At 42.9% G+C, this 17,812-nt stretch overlaps 8 protein-coding genes across 8 annotated transcripts; 5 read left to right on the plus strand and 3 right to left on the minus strand.

Annotated features, from left to right (window-relative positions):
* Nucleotides 1-865: 865 nt before the first annotated feature.
* EAE98_011931 (uncharacterized protein) lies at nt 866-1,930 on the plus strand (the record flags this gene model as incomplete). Its single annotated transcript, XM_038959555.1, has 2 exons — nt 866-936; nt 997-1,930. The coding sequence occupies 2 exons, from the start codon at nt 866-868 to the stop codon at nt 1,928-1,930; spliced, it is 1,005 nt and encodes a 334-aa protein (XP_038804094.1).
* A 1,274-nt stretch (nt 1,931-3,204) lies between these two features.
* EAE98_011932 (uncharacterized protein) lies at nt 3,205-6,013 on the minus strand (the record flags this gene model as incomplete). Its single annotated transcript, XM_038959556.1, has 5 exons — nt 3,205-4,600; nt 4,651-4,841; nt 4,890-5,223; nt 5,401-5,606; nt 5,657-6,013. The coding sequence occupies 5 exons, from the start codon at nt 6,011-6,013 to the stop codon at nt 3,205-3,207; spliced, it is 2,484 nt and encodes an 827-aa protein (XP_038804095.1).
* Nucleotides 6,014-6,221: 208 nt separating this feature from the next.
* EAE98_011933 (uncharacterized protein) lies at nt 6,222-6,849 on the plus strand (the record flags this gene model as incomplete). Its single annotated transcript, XM_038959557.1, has 4 exons — nt 6,222-6,421; nt 6,489-6,526; nt 6,579-6,649; nt 6,706-6,849. Exons 1-4 carry the CDS (start codon nt 6,381-6,383, stop codon nt 6,847-6,849), a joined length of 294 nt encoding a protein of 97 aa, XP_038804096.1. The 5' UTR covers nt 6,222-6,380.
* Nucleotides 6,850-7,392: 543 nt separating this feature from the next.
* On the plus strand, nt 7,393-8,089 carry EAE98_011934 (uncharacterized protein; the record flags this gene model as incomplete). Its single annotated transcript, XM_038959558.1, has 3 exons — nt 7,393-7,819; nt 7,881-7,973; nt 8,024-8,089. The coding sequence occupies exons 1-3, from the start codon at nt 7,700-7,702 to the stop codon at nt 8,087-8,089; spliced, it is 279 nt and encodes a 92-aa protein (XP_038804097.1). The 5' UTR covers nt 7,393-7,699.
* A 33-nt stretch (nt 8,090-8,122) lies between these two features.
* EAE98_011935 (uncharacterized protein) lies at nt 8,123-10,491 on the plus strand (the record flags this gene model as incomplete). The annotated part of the gene is made up of 5 exons (XM_038959559.1): nt 8,123-8,257; nt 8,309-9,434; nt 9,485-9,946; nt 9,996-10,090; nt 10,147-10,491. The coding sequence occupies 5 exons, from the start codon at nt 8,123-8,125 to the stop codon at nt 10,489-10,491; spliced, it is 2,163 nt and encodes a 720-aa protein (XP_038804098.1).
* Nucleotides 10,492-10,953: 462 nt separating this feature from the next.
* On the minus strand, nt 10,954-11,484 carry EAE98_011936 (uncharacterized protein; the record flags this gene model as incomplete). Its single annotated transcript, XM_038959560.1, has 2 exons — nt 10,954-11,207; nt 11,295-11,484. The coding sequence occupies 2 exons, from the start codon at nt 11,482-11,484 to the stop codon at nt 10,954-10,956; spliced, it is 444 nt and encodes a 147-aa protein (XP_038804099.1).
* Nucleotides 11,485-12,984: 1,500 nt separating this feature from the next.
* Nucleotides 12,985-15,833, minus strand: EAE98_011937 (uncharacterized protein). Its single transcript, XM_038959561.1, has 4 exons — nt 15,328-15,833; nt 14,690-15,199; nt 13,917-14,620; nt 12,985-13,845 (listed from the first exon to the last, which is right to left on the minus strand). Exons 2-4 carry the CDS (start codon nt 14,784-14,786, stop codon nt 13,276-13,278), a joined length of 1,371 nt encoding a protein of 456 aa, XP_038804100.1. The 5' UTR covers nt 14,787-15,199; nt 15,328-15,833; the 3' UTR covers nt 12,985-13,275.
* Nucleotides 15,834-16,614: 781 nt separating this feature from the next.
* Nucleotides 16,615-17,658, plus strand: EAE98_011938 (uncharacterized protein; the record flags this gene model as incomplete). Its single annotated transcript, XM_038959562.1, has 1 exon — nt 16,615-17,658. The coding sequence occupies one exon, from the start codon at nt 16,615-16,617 to the stop codon at nt 17,656-17,658; it is 1,044 nt and encodes a 347-aa protein (XP_038804101.1).
* Between the last annotated feature and the right edge of the window lie 154 nt (nt 17,659-17,812).

A 17,812-nucleotide genomic window follows, 5' to 3' on the forward strand; every position in this document is an offset into this window, starting at 1 on the left:
AATTTTCACTCGAATAGCAACTTTAGTGTCAATCGTCCAGAAAAATGTCATAAAGTTCTACTTGAACTCAAGCCACGAGGTGAGCAGCGTACCTAGGTATTTGCTGACCGCCATGCTTCCCAACTCGTGATTGTATCTCGAAAATGTTGGCAAGTAGCACGTGAAGCGTGGGTCGAACTCGGCGAATCAGAATCCTGGAAGTAAGTTGGTTTTCTTCTCAAATCATACTTCACCATCTTGCCTTGTAAGATGGCCTGTTGGTATGTTGAAATGAGTATGAGTGGAGAGATCACATTGTCGGAAGTGAAAGACAGGGGAAATTAACTTCTCACTAGCAACGAAACAGGAATAGTGTGATTCTGCAATGTGGGGTTCGACCGATACGCACTAGCGTCGTGGGAACTGCGTCATTAGATGATCCTGCAGCTTTTGAAGCTTAAGCGGCTTTTCTCCTTCATCTACGATATTAAATACCCAGGTAGATAATTAAATTTCGATCTTTCTATTAAGAACATTGGAGTAGAAAGGATTTTCATAGCTAGCAAGCAATACGATTGATATCACACTATTCTGAAAGAATCCTACATTACTATCTTGTCTACGATACAAAACACATAAAAAAAGAAATCAAATCAAGATTCTTTCACCCAACGGAATTCAAGAGCCTATTTTATTACTAGGCGTAAATCTTTAGTCCAGCCTTACAGCTCCAGAGACTATCGAGCTAATCAACCCACCTTGAGAGCAAACAAACCAAACGAGCCAAGAAGCTTCCAATTCCACCAAGCACACCTACGTTCTTACTCAACCTGAACATACGATAAACAACTAAAAATCATCTCATAACACAGATTCCATCATCAAAATGTCATCTACACCTACGTTAATCGGTATGCCCGAACCTCCATCAAATGTTGATACTCCAGTCGATGCACCGTACGTAGCTGCCCCCTCCACCACCAGACTCTAACAAACCACTGATCTAATTCTCTCCAGAGGAACTCCCAACTCAACTACCACATCCCTCTCTGCTCTCTCCACAACCGCCATCAAAGATGGACATCGCGGCTCCGCCCACCCTACCGCAAGTTCTCACCACCAACACACCCTCTCTAGCAACACTCTCGAAGCACAGCGCGCAGATCGTATTTCCCGTCTGGCAGGACTTGAACGAGTCACTACCGCGACCCCTCAGAACCCCAGCGGTAATACCTCTGTCCCCGCAACCGGTCAGATCCCAGGCTATTTCGATCAAGCCGGAAATCCCGTCTACACAACCCGCATGTCTACCGTCGGTTCTGCATCAGCAACTGGATCTCTCACCGGCCGAACAACTACATGGGCATCTAATAGCGCGAAAGGACAAACGGAAGCCGATGATGATGAAATGAGCATGGATAACAACTTCCGGGAAATCGATGATCGGGATCGATTTTCCGCATCTGCTATGGATGAAGAAGGCAACGAGGATGGAATGAGCGACGATACGAGTTTAGTCGGATTTGGCGAAGGAGCCGGCAGTACCGTCAGCGGACCAATATACAGCCGGAGTAATCTCCTCGCGAGTCCCCTCACCGTAGGAAAAAGCGGTCTAGCAAAAGAAGTATCAAGCAGCAATCCCGGAACCCCCGTCAGCGCATCGACATCTACAACCACCGAGCAGCAAAAACGCGATGCGAGAATGTTGGATGGAATCACAGATGATAATACGAGCGGATATGTGGACACGGCTGCGCGGGGTCAAGGGGTAGGAATTGCCGGGAATCGCAATTCGACCGGTTCGGGATTGGGTACGGGAGTGGGTGCCGAAGCTGCAGAAAAGATTCTGAAAGAGAGAATTGAGGATAGCCCTTCTGCGGCGAGTAGACCACCGCTTGGGAGTCCCGATCAAGCTGGTCTTGGCAAGTTCTACTTCGAGGAAAAGAAATAGGATTTCTTTCTACCAAAAATTGCTATGGAGAATTGTGGGATGTGTGTAGGACAGAGTGCATCGAATTTTCCAAAGTCTGCATCGTTCAATATTGGCGGGCGTTGACGTGTTACCCTTTTTTTCTTTTTTCTTTTTCTTTCTATGTATGGGTGCCTACGATTTGGGCTGGGCTAGGCTAGGCTGGGTTGATAGCGGACGGGTTGGGGACACTGGAGGGGAGGCGTGGGGGTTCTGGAAAGATTTTTAGGTGGTTAGGCAGGCTTCTTCTTGTAATAGGTATGCTGCGTAAGAAGATACGATATTTGATGATGAATGAAATTGATTGATTGATTGATTCATGAATGAATGAATGACTGAATGATTATGTGCATACATGCAAGACTTCAAGTACATACCAATTTCTATAATTTCAATGTGAATGTCAATTTGTAAAGGGAAATGTAAAGAATAATGGACACGTATATCTTCCATCTCCATCTCCATCTCCATCTCCATCTCCATCTCCATCTCCATCTCCATCTCCATCTCCATCTCCATCTCCATCTCCATCTCCATCTCCATCTCCATCTCCATCTCCATCTCCATCTCCATCTCCATCTCCATCTCCATCTCCATCTCCATCTCCATCTCCATCTCCATCTCCATCTCCATCTCCATCTCCATCTCCATCTCCATCTCCATCTCCATCTCCATCGATTCAAATCGGACCCCTTTTCCCTCCTCTCCCTTCTCCTCCTCTCGTTTCGTAGCGAGAAATCGATGATTGCCGGTATCTTGTTCATCACACTTCACTTCATTTCACTTTACTTCACATAGCATAACTCTACACTCCTATCCCATCCCATCCTATCCCATCCTATCCCATCCTATCCCATCCTATCCCATCCTATCCCATCCTATCCCATCCTATCCCATCCTATCCCATCCTATCCCATCCCATCCCACCATACCACATCCTACGACATCAATTCATATTCAAAGAATTTTATAGGTACCGCAAATCACTATATTAGATTATAGTAGTAGAGGTAGCTAGGTAGCTAGGTATTATCATATACATCATATGCACCAAGATCCTCACCTCACCTCGTCTATTCCCTCTCATGTTCACCTCTTCATCATTTACTTCTTTCTTTATATCCACCTATCCATTCATGCTCAGCTCACATGCCACATGTCCGCTCGATTTAATTCTCAAACTTCAGTTGTCAAATTCTCCACTCCATGTTCATCATCCCTGTATTCATGATCTCTAAACCCTTCAAAACACCCCCTCACTTCTTAAAAGTTGCGCTTCGTCCTCCTCTCTCCCCATTTTGCACTCTTCTCATTCCCTTCTCCGCATTACTACTCTTCTGATATGGATCAAAAGGTTTCTTTTCTTTCTTTCCCTTTCCACCCTTTCCACCTTTGTCTTTCTTATCCTTTTTGGAATTCAGTACCGACTCCGCTTTGCTGTAATCGAAATCTTCTTCTTCTTCTTCTTCTTGTCCTTGTTCTTCATCCGCTTGTTCTGCTTCTGATTTCTCTACGTCCTCTTCTACTTCTTCATTTTCGGATTCTTCTTCTTCTGCTTTACGTTCTTGTGCCGCCGCTGCCTTAAGTTCCTGGGCTGCTTCTTTCTTCTGTTGTTTTCTTAATCGTTTCTCCTCCATTCTTGCAAATTTAGCCCGACGTCTTTCAGCTTCGGCGGAGGAGGTGTAGTCAAGAGAAATATCGTAATCACCGGTAGCCTTCTGGTCTTCATCTGGATCTGTGATGGTTTCGCTCTTTCTCTTCGAGCCTCGCTTTAGAACAAATGGTTCGTCTTTTACTTTACTAGGTGTGGGTGTTGCGACAGGAGTTTGTGCTTCGGGCATGACCATACGGGATCGATCGGTAAGAGGTGTACTCGTTTCGGCGAAAACTTCGTCTGATAATTGGGGTAAGGGTATTGCGAGTCTCATACTATCTTGATCCGGAGTTGTGGTTGAGGGCTCCCATATGCTGCTTCCAAACGCACCTCCCCAGAAAGAGGATGTCTCTGTTGTAAGTTCGGTTTTGTCTACCGGTGTAACTTCAAGTTTGGATAGCCTTTGCGATGTAGATTTCGCTCCGGTGTTGGATTTTGGGGTTGCGGCAGAATCCGGTGATTTTCTGAGGACGTCTATCGATTTTGGACCATCTTTTCCGTTTTCCTTTGCCGCCTTGATAATTTCCAAGAGTTCCCCAGTACGCGATTTCACGCTGTGAGATATTGGTCGAATGATACTGAGTAAGGCTATCATATCCATGGGCATGAATTTGGCTAGATTGACAACAACTGAATTCGACATGACGAAATTAATGCTGTCATCATCCTTTCTTGCTATTTGATCTCTCCAGGCGTGTACAGCTTTGAATACTGAGAATTGCTCACTACTCAACAGAGCAGGCGTTTTGTAGATTAGTGAAAACCATCCTCCGGGCCCTTTCCCAGATTCCGCGTTGTATAGCTGTCGCTCATATCGAAGTAACGAAGTCTCTTTAGACTTTTGTAAGACTACATTCATCGAAGTTGCTACGGATTCCTCTGCATCAGGCGTTTCAACATCAGGTGCGTCAAGTAATTCGTTTCTTAGATTGTCAAAAATGTAAAGAAGGAAATGTGTGTCAGCTCTAGCGTAGAAGAACATCTCTTCGGGAAGTGGCCTAGAGAATAGTTAGTTTAATGATAAAAAATATTCATAACATGAGCTTACCTAATTCGCCAATCTGCTAGTTGGTATTTCTTGTCGGCGTCGAAATCAATGTACTTCTTTAATAAGAAGGCTAAGCTTCCCCCAGCAAATCCTAACCTTCTGCATGCATAATGTGTATCGAACAAGCCGACTACATATAGGCCAAGATCACGTTGAAGCCATACAATATCCATATAAGCACCATGGAAAACCTAACTCGTTAGCTAATATTGATAAATCTTAAGAAGTACACAACATACCTTGATTATATTTGGATCAGCGAAAACTTCATTCAGTACTTGCAGCTGTTGTCTCCATGGCTTGAGAGTATCGACAATCCAATCCTTTTCGCGAGTACTGATTTGCATTAAAGATACGAGACCAACATATGAACGAGTATCATGATGTTCCAAGTCGACCGCGATTTCTTTGGCGCCTTTGAGCTCTTCCAACATCTCCAAAACACCTTCGTAGGTATCAACAAATTTCGCAGACGTGCTTTCAACGGGTAGATGTTTTATTGGCTCCGCCTTCTCGTACATAGCGCTCGGGTATTGTAATTGTAAGATTTCCGTTTCATAAGGATGTTTGTACCTGAATTTCTTGTTAGTAAATCTTATAGTGGAACCCATTTGCTGAAGCCTTCTTAGTTTTTCCCGTTTTGCTTTGGAGCGACTGGCCCTAGCAGACTTGCTTAAGTCTTCCATCTTGTTTCCTTCGCGCGGGGAATCCGGGAGTAATGCGAGGGGAATAAAATTAAAGTAGTCATACTGTTTTTGATCGTATTCGTTTGTAAATATTCCAAGACTGTCCTCTAATGGCACTTTCGCATGCGGTTTGGTCTTAAGAAGAGGCAGCCATGGCGAAGTGTCCTCATTGTCAGGTTTGACCTCGAATGCGAGTTGTGGCTTCACAAGGTTTTGTGTACGGAGCGAATTGTCGAGAGGTCGTTTCTGGGATTTCATTGTCGCAGAAGTCTGGCAGATATCAGTATGCAATTCGATAGCTTATGCGATTCAACAATCACCTCTTCCACTTGTTTCCTTTTGATAATTCCAGTATATTCGTCGAGGCAAGTATCCGTTTTTTCGAGTAAGGAATCCACAACATCCACAACACCGCGCCAATTGTTATCAACGTCGTCGACATCTTCTAAAATTGGCACCTGGATACCTGAGACGGAAGCTGCAGACTTGAGCAACTGATTGGCAAGTGCGAGCAAGCGCGCATTCTGTTCGTCGAGAGCACTTCCCACTTCAGGATTCAATGATCGATGAAAGCCGAGATCTTCTGATGCTATATAACCGGCAGTTTTGACCGTTGTTACGAGAGCAGCTTGAACTTCATCTTGTAAGGACTTGAAATCCTGTGTATCTTCTGCCATAATTGACAAAATTAAATTGTTGTTGCGTCGAAAAAGATTGAGATAAATTCTGCGATTTGATTTGGTCAAAAAATATTCAAAAGTTCAACTTTCATACCCTTGTCATTATTTCAAACGGTGGGTGGAACTACCTACACTAGCGTATGTTTCTAATAAACCTTGTTGCAGGTTGGGTCCTCCGCGTTTTCATCAGTTTCATTTCAGTTCAGCCGGAATTCGAAATTCTTTCACTTGCTCCTCACGACTTCACGACTTCACATGACAAAGGATTTCACCTCTCGCCACACGAGTCTGGTAGTAACAAGGCACAACCGAATTCAAAAATATAACTTCCTATCATACAATCTTACACCAGAATCTTCTCATAATGTCGGCTTCACTTGCACCTGAATGCAATGAAGTCAAGGAGTATGTAATGTCTACTATATTCTCTTCGTTTCTGAATCAGTTTTTAATATGCTGAACGCTGTCAAAGACGATATGATTCGTGCTTCTTGAAATGGTACAGCGAAAGTAAGTAAGGTTCGCTATTGGAAGTATCGACATGAACTAACAAGATCATTAGAATACCTTCGAGGTAAAGGTACTACTGACGAGTGTGAATCTTTATTTAAAGATTACCGGAAATGCTTAACAGTAAGTTTGGAAAATCCTTCAGTAGTTCTGAACGATTCCCAATCTAACTGATACAGGGTGCTTTGAAAGAGCGTGGCATTGACAAAATGCTGGAAGAAGCACGAGAGGATCACAAGGAACATGATGCCGTGAATCTGCGACGGCCTTGTGAGTCAATCGCATTCTTTTCCCGGGGAGAGGGTATGATAGCTAATTGTTGAGCAGAATGAAATGCATGCACAATATCAGACTGTACAAACAATACTACTACTTAGGTATGCATGGGAAAGGCGTTAGGATGGTCTTGTAGGTGAAGATTCTACTGTTATTGGGGACTCAAAACTATCTCAACTTTGTATGATATTCAAGAAACAGTAACATTCTATACTCATAAGCAATACAACGACATAGCACGGAGGCCTTGATAGCCACCAAAGTTTAGATGGAGATTCCGTTCAAGGAACATAACTTAGGTATTGAAAGTGCACATTCTCTACATCTATTCATTTCATCAATATAGTACAGCATCAATCATATGTATGGTGTATCAAATTATATAGGTAGCTTAAACATCTTCATCTCCATCTCCCCTCCCCTCCTCTCCATCTTCATCCCTTTCCCATCAAATGCTCACCAACTTCCAAACTTCACACGAGCACGTGATTACAATTCTTAGCCCACAAAGCTTAATTTCATCTACCCCTGCAAAAGAACAAATTGCTTTCAGCCTTTCTCTGGTGATTGCTCCAGACAAGTTTGAATTCCTGTATCGGGATTGGTTTATATGAAGGGAGATCCAGAAAAAAGAATCCCACCCACAATCTGGACCCTGACTTTAAACAAACATGTGGGATTCGAGAACCTCATACTTGTGAAAACACCTTTATATATTCTCATCCTTCCTAGGCACTACCCATATTATCCATTCTCTCTTATCTCTCCCCCTCTACCCTCACTCCTCCAACCATCAACTTCTCCGCCGAGTACCGTAAGCTGCAGAAGCCAGTAAACCCGTCTCGAATTTCCTACAGCAAAATATTACAGTGATGCGCCAGCAATAGGAAACAATTCATGCACCCCTTCTCAATCCTCACACTTGCGATTTTCGTAGCCGGCTACATCACTGCGAGGTGGGATCTGGTTACTAGACTTTATGAGCTTGCCATATTCGCATGGGATCACGGAGTAGTGGTTAGCTATGATTTCCCCTGAATCAACTCGATACATGTCACTAATATCATTTGGCGCATAGGCACGAACTTTGAAAGGATTCGCGATTCTTTCCCTCTTCTTCTTTCTATTCATTATACCAGTAGAAAGGCTCGCGTCGAGGGAGACGACACTAGTAAAGAAGCATTACATCTACAATCATAAGCCTAGCTAACAACACAATAGCATCCGCGATCTGGCAGCGTCGGCATATCTGCACGAGAACAATTGCGACGTCGGGGTTCTTTTTGAAGGAAGAGAGTTTATGATAATTGAGCATTTGTCATGCCCGATCATGATGGATTGATGAGGATCTTCTGGCCGAGGGATATCCCAAGGAGCGATTCACCTGGAGTAATAGTTGGCTGGAGGAATTCTGGCCTTGATATTTTTGTGGTTGCGATATTGGAGGATGTTGACGTGAGCAGCGATACGGCTATATGAAATTGGAACCGACTGACGTAATTGCAGGCGCGCAATGTAGAGAATGCATTGAAGGTCGGAACTCTGTTCCGAAATGCCAGTCATCCCATCGAGCGAATATATGAGTTATGTGGACAGTCATCACTACAGGTATTGGGCGTGACAAATTCACCAAAAGCAGATGTCGATACTCTTCAAATTCGCGCAATTACAGGGTCGGCATACAAATTACCTCAGATATCTTGTGCTCGAGCATCAACGAATCAAATAGTCGTGTTTGATCGACCTCAGCCTAATAGGATGCAATACATATCTCTAAAGCCAATATCATTGGCATTGGATGATAAGGCTGAAATGACATTTCATGCACCAGGCAGTGTTGATGCGGAGGAAGAGCGAGAAGAAATAAGACAGAGGAAAAGGACTCAGGAACTAGTCGAAAAGTTGAAGTACCATTCTGTCGTTAAACATCCGCCATCACAAAAAGAACTCGCCTTGCCAAGAATAGTCAATCAAATCAATTGTGCTTGGGAGGTCCATCAATTATTGCAGAAAAACATTTCGCTAGTTGGAGCTCGGTCAAGGAGAAGTCTGAGCGTGTCGGAAAGGGTAGTGGAGTCAGCAACCACGATGCGTGATTTCGTTCTTTTGACAATATGGCAGCTCATCACTCTCTACATATATCCTATCATCAGACGTGGATTTATTGTTGGTCTCGTTTGTCATAGATTTGCTGCTGAGGCTTTACTGTTGATTCTAGAGTGGAGAGCTAAGCCAGATTATGCAGCCTTGAAAGATATCTCCGCAACTGCACAGCAAGTGGAGATACGCTTACAACAATTCTGCTATTGGCCTATGCAATATGTCACACTTCGAAGAAGTAAAAGAGACTGGGGTAGTGTGACAACAAGTCATCCGGACTACATAAGGTTTTACAATAGCCTTTGGCTAGTTGCTAATGATGTGATCATTGGAATTGCACTGGGGTCTTATATTATTGACAATTCCGCCTGGGTCGCAGAGACTATCAGTGATATCCTAAGCACTTATTCTATAGCTGCTCTGCAGAGGACGATAAATTGGCTGATGGATTGGCCAGCTGGCTTGAAACTCAATACTGAACTGGCTGCTTTCCTTGGTGATTTGTTCTTATGGGTCATCGAACATTGGTCAAGTATGTTTATCGTCCTCCCCAACAAATTATGCATCAACTAACTTCCACAGGCTGTATTGAAGCTTTGCATCCAGTATTGCCTCATGTTATATGGGTTGTTGGGTTTTCCAGTTTTGCTGGAGCCAGCATGCCAATCGCCCTTTTCTCTGATCTACTCACAATCCTGACACTTCACATCTACTCGTTTTACATGGCTTCTGCACGTATATTCAATTGGCAGTATACGATCCTCCTGTCTTTATTTCAACTGTTTCGGGGCAAGAAGCATAACGTTCTTCGAAAACGTATCGATTCTTGCGATTATGATCTCGATCAACTATTGCTAGGCACGATTTTATTCACACTACTCTTCTTTCTCTTGCCTACAGTAGTTGTATTCTACTTGGCATTTGCATGTGCACGAATGGCTATCATCTCATTAAAAGCTATTTTAGATGCGTTACTTGCATGCTTGAATCATTTCCCCCTATTTGCATTGATGTTACGACTTAAAGATTCGCAACGATTGCCAGGTACGTTCTCACATAAAATTTCCAGACTACATCACACTAACATACAAAGGTGGCATACGATTTGAACTTCGAGATACCCAACAACTAGCGAGCCAAATACCCAACACTCCATCTCCTCCACCAACATCCTATATATATCTCAAGGTATGTTGGTTCTCTTCCTACTCATTTATTTTCACGTTACTAACAGAAATGTACAGTCAGTCCCCCTCACTTTCCGCGCCATGTTCCACCAATATTTCCAACTCGGCCATCGTATCCGTAAACATTACGCTTCACCTCGTGTCCTGCTCTGTCTCGCAACCGGCAAATTCGTTCCGCCCATCCATCGCAAAAATCTTTATTCGCTTCAGTACAGCATGTTACCTGCTCGTCGAGCGGGTATTATGGATATGTGGTATGCATTAACGACTAATTCTGATGAGGGAAAGGATAGGAGAAGAGGCAGTGCTGGGTGGTTAAATGGTGGTGTGGCCAGTTTGGCCAAGGGGAATGGAAATTTGAGGAGAGGGAATGGGTATATGGCTAGAAGGGGTGGGCATTAGAGATTATGTGGAATGCATGTGGATGTGGATGAGTGATTGACGGGCTCTTTTGTATATATGATTGGTTTTCTATAGGCCAAATGAGATGAGATGAGACGAGACGAACAAAAAGGAGCGTTGGAGAGGTTGGAGGTGATAGATTTTGTATGTATGTACTGTATATAGATACGGATTACTTAATGATAATATTTCCAGAACCATCGGGTTTTAGATCTCATATGTTCACAATCGAAGTAAGTAGATGGTTTTGTGTATGTTTGTGTGAAGCAAATTATAAATTTCTTTCTCTCATTGAATTTCGTGGCATTCATCAATTATTGACAGACTCCCATATTATCATAACCGTTTCTGCAGTGTTTCGTCCTTTCGTGTCCTGTCAAACCATTTTCCTTTCCACCAAATGCATCCGCAACTTATTTATAATACAAATCTCATCTTCATCTTCATCTTCATCCTCATCCTCTACAACTTTCCTTTCACCTCTCCCTTCAACTCAGCCGCCTTTCCCTTCGCGGCGCCCTTCAACTCCGCTGCCTTTCCTTTCGCCTGACCCGCCAACTCCGACGCTTTTCCAGAAGCTTCCGACGCGGTTCCAGAGGCAGAACCGGTGGCGGAGGAGCTGGCGCCTTGGGCTTCAGAGGCGGCGTTGGAAGCGGCGGTTTTGGCTTCCGAGGCGGAGAGGCCGGCGGCGGCTTTGGCTTTTTGGGTTGCGGTTTCTGGGTTTGGGGGGAGGGGGTTAGTTTGGGGTTTGGGAAAGAAGGAATGGGGTTGGAAGGGGAATGGCAAGGAGAGAGAAGACATACGACCAACTTCAATACCGTCTACGATCTTGCTCGCGACGGCTTTATCGACTTTGTGAACCGTTTCTTTGACGGCTTCGGTAGCGGATTTGCGAGAGATGAGGGTGGAGGAGAAGGGACGGGTGGCTGGGATGCGGAGCTGGGGGGTGAAGAGAGGGGATTGGCGGGTGAGGGTGCGGGTTATGGATTGCATTTTGATGGATAGATGGGGTGTGTTTGATTCGTCGTTGTTGTGGATTGGGATTGTAGATTTGATTTGGGGGAGAGATTGTTTATTTATTTGTTTGTTTGTTTGTTTGCTTGTTTGTTTGTCTGTCTGTTTGTTTGTACAAAAAGAATAAATGTGGATAGGTAGATAGATAGATATAAGAGGTAAGGAATCAATATATAAATACCAATATCAACGTAGGTAGGTAGGTAGGTAGCTCCAAACAAACAAGCAAGCAAGCAAGCTATTGGAAAGGTAGGAAGGAGCTTCGTTTCCTTCCGTCACAATGACGTCACTTTTGTTCCACCGCATCGTATATCGTTTGAGCTCTGCTTCTAGCTACTAGCTACCTAGGGTGAATTACCCCTCTTTTCATCGATATCGAGAGATGGATGGATGTAGATAGACCTCGATACCTAAGTGCCATTACCTCATTCTTGATTTGAGATTTGAGATGCGAGATTTGAGATCAGAGATGAGATCTGATGTGGAATTCATGAATGCGGGTACCTTTTATCTAGGTAGCTTAACTACCTAGTAGAGAGTTCTGTATTGAATAATTACGTGATGAAATAAAATAAAATAGAACCAAGTACCTATTTACCAGTAGGTAGGTAGGTAGATATTCATTTTATATACCTACATATTTAGGAAATATCCATCTATAAGTAAATAAGTAAGTAATAATACCTATCATCTATCTACCCAGTATCAGGATTCGAAAATCAAGCCATCAATTGAATTATTCATGGGGATCTCCGAGTATGCTATTTGCGTTCTATATCCATCACGCATGTAGAATCCGATGTTTAAATACTGGGTCTTTGTATTAGTAAGAAAGAAAGAAAGAGGATATCTAGATAGGTAGCTTCTACTCTATGCGTTTGTAAAGTAAATGTTACTACTAGATAGATACCTATGAATATATAAGGAATTATCTTGAATTATTATATTTCAGAAGATTCATTAAGAAAAAGAATTTAAAAATAAATTCCCATCTATAAACAACATCAAAAATTCTTCAAATTTACAAAACAAAAATCTATTCCCTCCATCCCGCCTCCCCATTACAACCCTCCCTCCCACCATCAAAAACCCCTCTCTCTACTCCCTCCCAACCCCCAAGAAAAACAAAAATATATGAACAGAGGGGGATTCGAACCCCCGCGGGCTAAGCCCATGAGAATGCTAATTGATTTCACACCAATTAAGCTAGGAAGCTTGAGTCACACGCCATAACCACTCGGCCATCTGTCCTGTGAAATCATTATTCATGATTCGATGAAGATGCAGTTTTGTTTGCGTATATATAATCAAATGTGCTAAAGTGGAGAGGAAGAATATGAGGATGAAGAATTTTTCTGAGTCTGTACCATAGTGGGGAAGAGTTGTGTGATTGGGTGGACAATATAATGTGATGTGGTGCATGAAATGATTGATACGAGACGAGTCAGTAGGTACACCAGGTATTTTTGAATTGACAAAATTAGACATTCAAAGGTTTTTAATTCTATAGTCCTTGACTTATTCTGTTTGATTTAGATAAATGTAAATGTACAAATTGTATCGGGTAACCTTAAATACTAAAAGCTGATAAATGGATACCCCGGTATCGAAATCCAGACGGTAAGATAATATACTCCCCCTAGTGTACAAAGCTGATGATATACGCCAAAAATGTGTGTGCACACATGATTTGAACACCAAACGCCCAACTTATTCCCTATAAACATACAACCATCTTTCCCTCTCAATGCCCCATTCGCCCTCCTCATCTCAACCCAGAACCATAAATCCCACACCTCCGATAACACCGGTTATTATAAGCGCCGTTAAGATTCCTGCTCCGGCTCTATCTCTACTGGTGACTGGTGTTTCGACTGTCCCATCACTCTCGGAACTACTTCCACTTCCACCTGCTGCATTTCCTGCACTTGTTCCGCCCGTATTGTTTGTAACGAGATCGGCTGCTTGCCCAATAAGTGTTGCTTGAATAATACTCAAAGCGCTCATTTGTTCTCCGACTCCATATTTTCCATCGTAAGTACTTCCTGCAGTCCAATGTTCTCCACATGCTCTTCCGCTAGCTCCTCCAGCGCATTGTTCTGCTGCCGCTTGAGCAGATGCGTTAATGTAAGTCATGATTGTTGGTTCGGTAAATGGAGCGATTTTGGTGGTTCCCGCCATCCAACGAGAAAGATAAGCTTTGAATGATTGTTCATCGGTGTCGCAACCGACTGTGGTAGTTTCACATGCTGCTTCATACATAACATTATCTTTAAAGAATACACTACTAGCATTCAAAAGTCCTGCTGTTCGATTTTCCCAAACGGATGATCCGTTGGTCTGTGAGGCATGTGTTAGTAGAACCATATGACTTGTCCGGGAGGTAGTTAGAGAGAAAAGGGGAAACGAACGTAATTATACATCATGGCAGCTCCGAAAAGATAGATACCAGCGTTGTATGTCCATTGTATATGATCGAGAGAGCTGCAGTTTGTTGTATCGGATGTACCATCATATACCTCCCAACCATCACCGATCAATCCAACAGATTGTTCCCACGTGAAGATCTTTTCGGCCCAATCGGCATATGATGAATTTCCAGTATACCTTGCCAACCTAGCTCCTAAATTGAAGAAACACCCGTTCGCAATACTATTCTTATAGTTGTATCCGGAATTAAATGTAAATATTTGCCATCTCAAACCACCTCCACAAGTTGATTCATCCCATCTAGCTGCCATATCGTTGAAAACTGCTTGCGCCATTGCTAACCAGCCAGGTGTTCCACTATCCGGATTGTCAAAATTAGCCTCTGCAGCTGTCATAGCAGCCATTCCCCAAAATCCTTGATCATCATTTCCTTCTGTCTTTGTCTGATTGGTAGGCATGAAATCGTAATCGCTGCCAGCTTGATGTAGGAGAGCTTCTTTTACTTCGGCGTTGTAGGTAGTATCCCCAGTATAATACCAATAGTCGACCATTATACCAAACATAGCTCCTGCCTCCCACCAATAATAGGGGTCAGGTAAGTTACCAGCGACATCTCCGGTATTATTTCCTGTATAGTATTTCATCATATCGTAGGCGACATCGGATGCGGCGGTTTTGATGCTTTCTGATCATAGTTATTCAATCAGTATGTTGCTCTTCACTCAACAGGTAACAACATAGAATGACAACATACCATCAGAGCTCAAATCAAGGGTAATCGCACTAACCAAACTACATGTTGAGCAAATAGCAGCAGTATATGCCAAGACTTTTCCTCCACTGACCCTCATCTTGCTCCTCGTCCGTGATTCAAACTAGAGTATAGATACCGTAGGTAACACTTCTTCGCCAATCGCAATAGCAAAACGGGGGGATCAGATCAATTCCAGATTTGCAAACGATTCGGCCAAACGAGAGTATAAGATAAAATCTGCCGGATCGCTGATGTATAAGAAGAAAAGCGTACAATCTTACCATCAAGTTGAAAAGAAACGAAGGATACTCTCCGGAACTTCAAAAGTGAGGAGAGACATACTTCCTACCACACTTGCTTACCTCTAGTTTCATAATAACAAAACTCCTGGTCCACTGTTCTGTTTTTGACATTCGGCCCACGGTAAGTCTTCTTTGGTTTCTTCCTTTTAATAGACCTTGCGCGTCAGCCACATTGCAGTGGATTCCAAAACACTATTTTAAGAATAATCTTGTAGATTTATCAGCGTTTTTCCCTGGGAGAAAAGCTAAAAACTCAGAGAGATTTGGAAACCTCTGGGCTGAAAAGAGCAATGCCTGGTTCATAACAAAATGAATAATGGATACGCATTGGCTTACGCGGTGACTCCGTCATCCTTGTTTGGTTCACGTTTAATTGATTCCCTGCCTCATCTCCTGGTGACATTCAAAGTTTCCTGATATATGTCACCGTCGTGATTCGAGTATCAAATCTTTCCGACGTGCGACTTTTGATCTTGATATAAAACTACCAAAAAGCAACAACGAACGATGATAGAAGCCAAGCCACAATTGTCTCGGATTCCGATGCTTAGTATGGTCCAAGTCCAGAGAGTTCGAGGAGAAAAATCGTCCGTTGTTTCTTGAAGCTTGAAAAAAAGCTTGTCTCCACCAAGTACCGACAAGGAGCCGTCAATGGCGGAGATTAGCGGCAAGGATACGAGATTGTCTGATTGTGTGGTGCTAGTCACGTGGAAGCGAACAAAAAGGGGCTCAGGTGGTCCAGAACATTGAACTCGTTTGCTGGTCAAAATACCTCTGGAGTTGATACACTCGTTCATGTTTGGTTGTGTCCTAAATGCACATAAGATGAAGTATCTTAAACTTCAAACTTACGATTCACATCAAGAACAACGTTGAATCTTCGAAATCACCTTGACGATTTTGTCTTGGTGATCTTCCCATGACCCCACAACAACTTTGTCATGATTTTCATGCAGCCGCTCATGTGACCAGACTTTGTCTTCCGTTGGATTCGATTATTATTTGATAACCAAAGTTCTATGCAATGATACGAAGTATCATTTGCGCACATCGACAATGTCAGATTCTTTGATCAAATACGTGGTGATATTACATACGGTGATAAAATCGCGAATAGTTAGGTGCTCATGACAAAATGTAGGAAGATTTTTGATACGATGTTGCCAATGCTTGGTAGGACAGTATGTAAATAACATACAAGAATGTGGTCTTTCTTCAATGGACAGAGCAGAGTTGCTCTTTGGTCAATTTTTCCTATCAATCAATCACCTGACAAACAATTGCTATATCCACGGATGTTGGGTGTGTACACTTTGCAGTTACAATTGTGGTTGTGGAAGCTACGATGGCGCAATCATGCAAAGCCAAGAAAAATACCTTGCTGGTTAAATGGTCAAACCGTAAACAAAGTCCATTATATTATGATTCACAATATTTTTTGGACGTTCACGCTCAGCAACCTTGTTGGGTTCAATATCATCAAGGTACTTATTATATCTTTACAAAGTGTATAGATTTATTTTCACTGCTCCCACTGTACTCTCTTTGGTTTATGATCTCTCAAACATACAACGCATTCCAGCAGCCACTCAACTTTTCTCTACATCTTTCAAATCAGCAATCATGAAGGTTGCTGGCCCGCAAACAAAAAGAGAAATGGATGTTGGGAAACAGTCTCTCAAAAATCTCCTTGATCTTCAGATGGCAGACAAACTAGACATGGTTTCCAAGTGGCCAAGTCAATGGTTTGATATCATATTGAGAAAACATCACAACCATAAGGATTACAATGGTGTAATAGAGCTTTTTCATGAATTGGATCTATGGGAGCTTAGATCATTTTTATTGAAAGGCTTGACTTGCAGAAACCTTTCGGAATATCGTAATATTCGGTATCCACAAATCGAGTCGAGTCCGAAGAAACAATTTGGCGACCGCACTTTTCCTTCCTTCAAGAAACTACCAGCCGAGCTTCGACTAGATATATGGGAATACGCATTCGCAAAAGATCTCCTCCCAAAGGTCCATCATCTGAATAATACAGACCGCAATACTGGAAAGATCACCGACTCAATCACATCACATCTCTCGTTCTCAAATATCGTACAAGTCTGCAAGGAGTCCCGAGAATGGTATCTTTCGCGAACACAAAATACCTGGGTGTTCGGGACATATGTCAACTTCCATGCCGACATTTTGTATTTGACCAAACAAATTGAGGCATCCAAAATTCTTTACGAGGCTCTTCTCTCTTGTCCTCAAATGAAAAAGGTTCAAAATTTGGCATTGCGTCGAACGTTTCTTACCGACAACCCTCAAAATGCTTTCACTCAGGTCGAAGCATCCGAACATATTCGAGAAAAGATTCCCTCCTTGAAAAACATCTACGTCGTCATAAATGAGATCCGAGACTCAACAATCATCGACCGAGACAATGACATCAAGTTTCAACATCTCTCGGCAAGACAAAAGAGAAAATGGGTAGACATCGGGTATGCTAGGACATGGTTGAAATGGGTGAATAAGGTTATGATCGATAGGGGTTACAATAGTGTGAATCATCATTTTGTGATGGTTGGTACTCAATGTACGGATGTATTGTCCTCGGATTATGGAGAGGTGACCTTCGAGAGGAAGATTCGTGATGGAAGTCTTGAGCTATTTTGATTAGTGGTCTGGATGTCTGTCATTTGTCTTTTGAATGCATGAGTACGTTTACGATGCTTTGGGCGGAGTTAAGGCTGGAAGCATTGCGGGGTTGGGTTGGGTTGGGTTTATGAGCCTGAGGTTATGGTTTCGCTGCTTGCTTATGAACGATATG

The sequence above is a fragment of the Botrytis deweyae genome, assembly GCF_014898535.1.
Source record: "Botrytis deweyae strain B1 chromosome Unknown BDEW_055, whole genome shotgun sequence".
Classification (NCBI taxonomy): Eukaryota; Fungi; Ascomycota; class Leotiomycetes; order Helotiales; family Sclerotiniaceae; genus Botrytis; species Botrytis deweyae.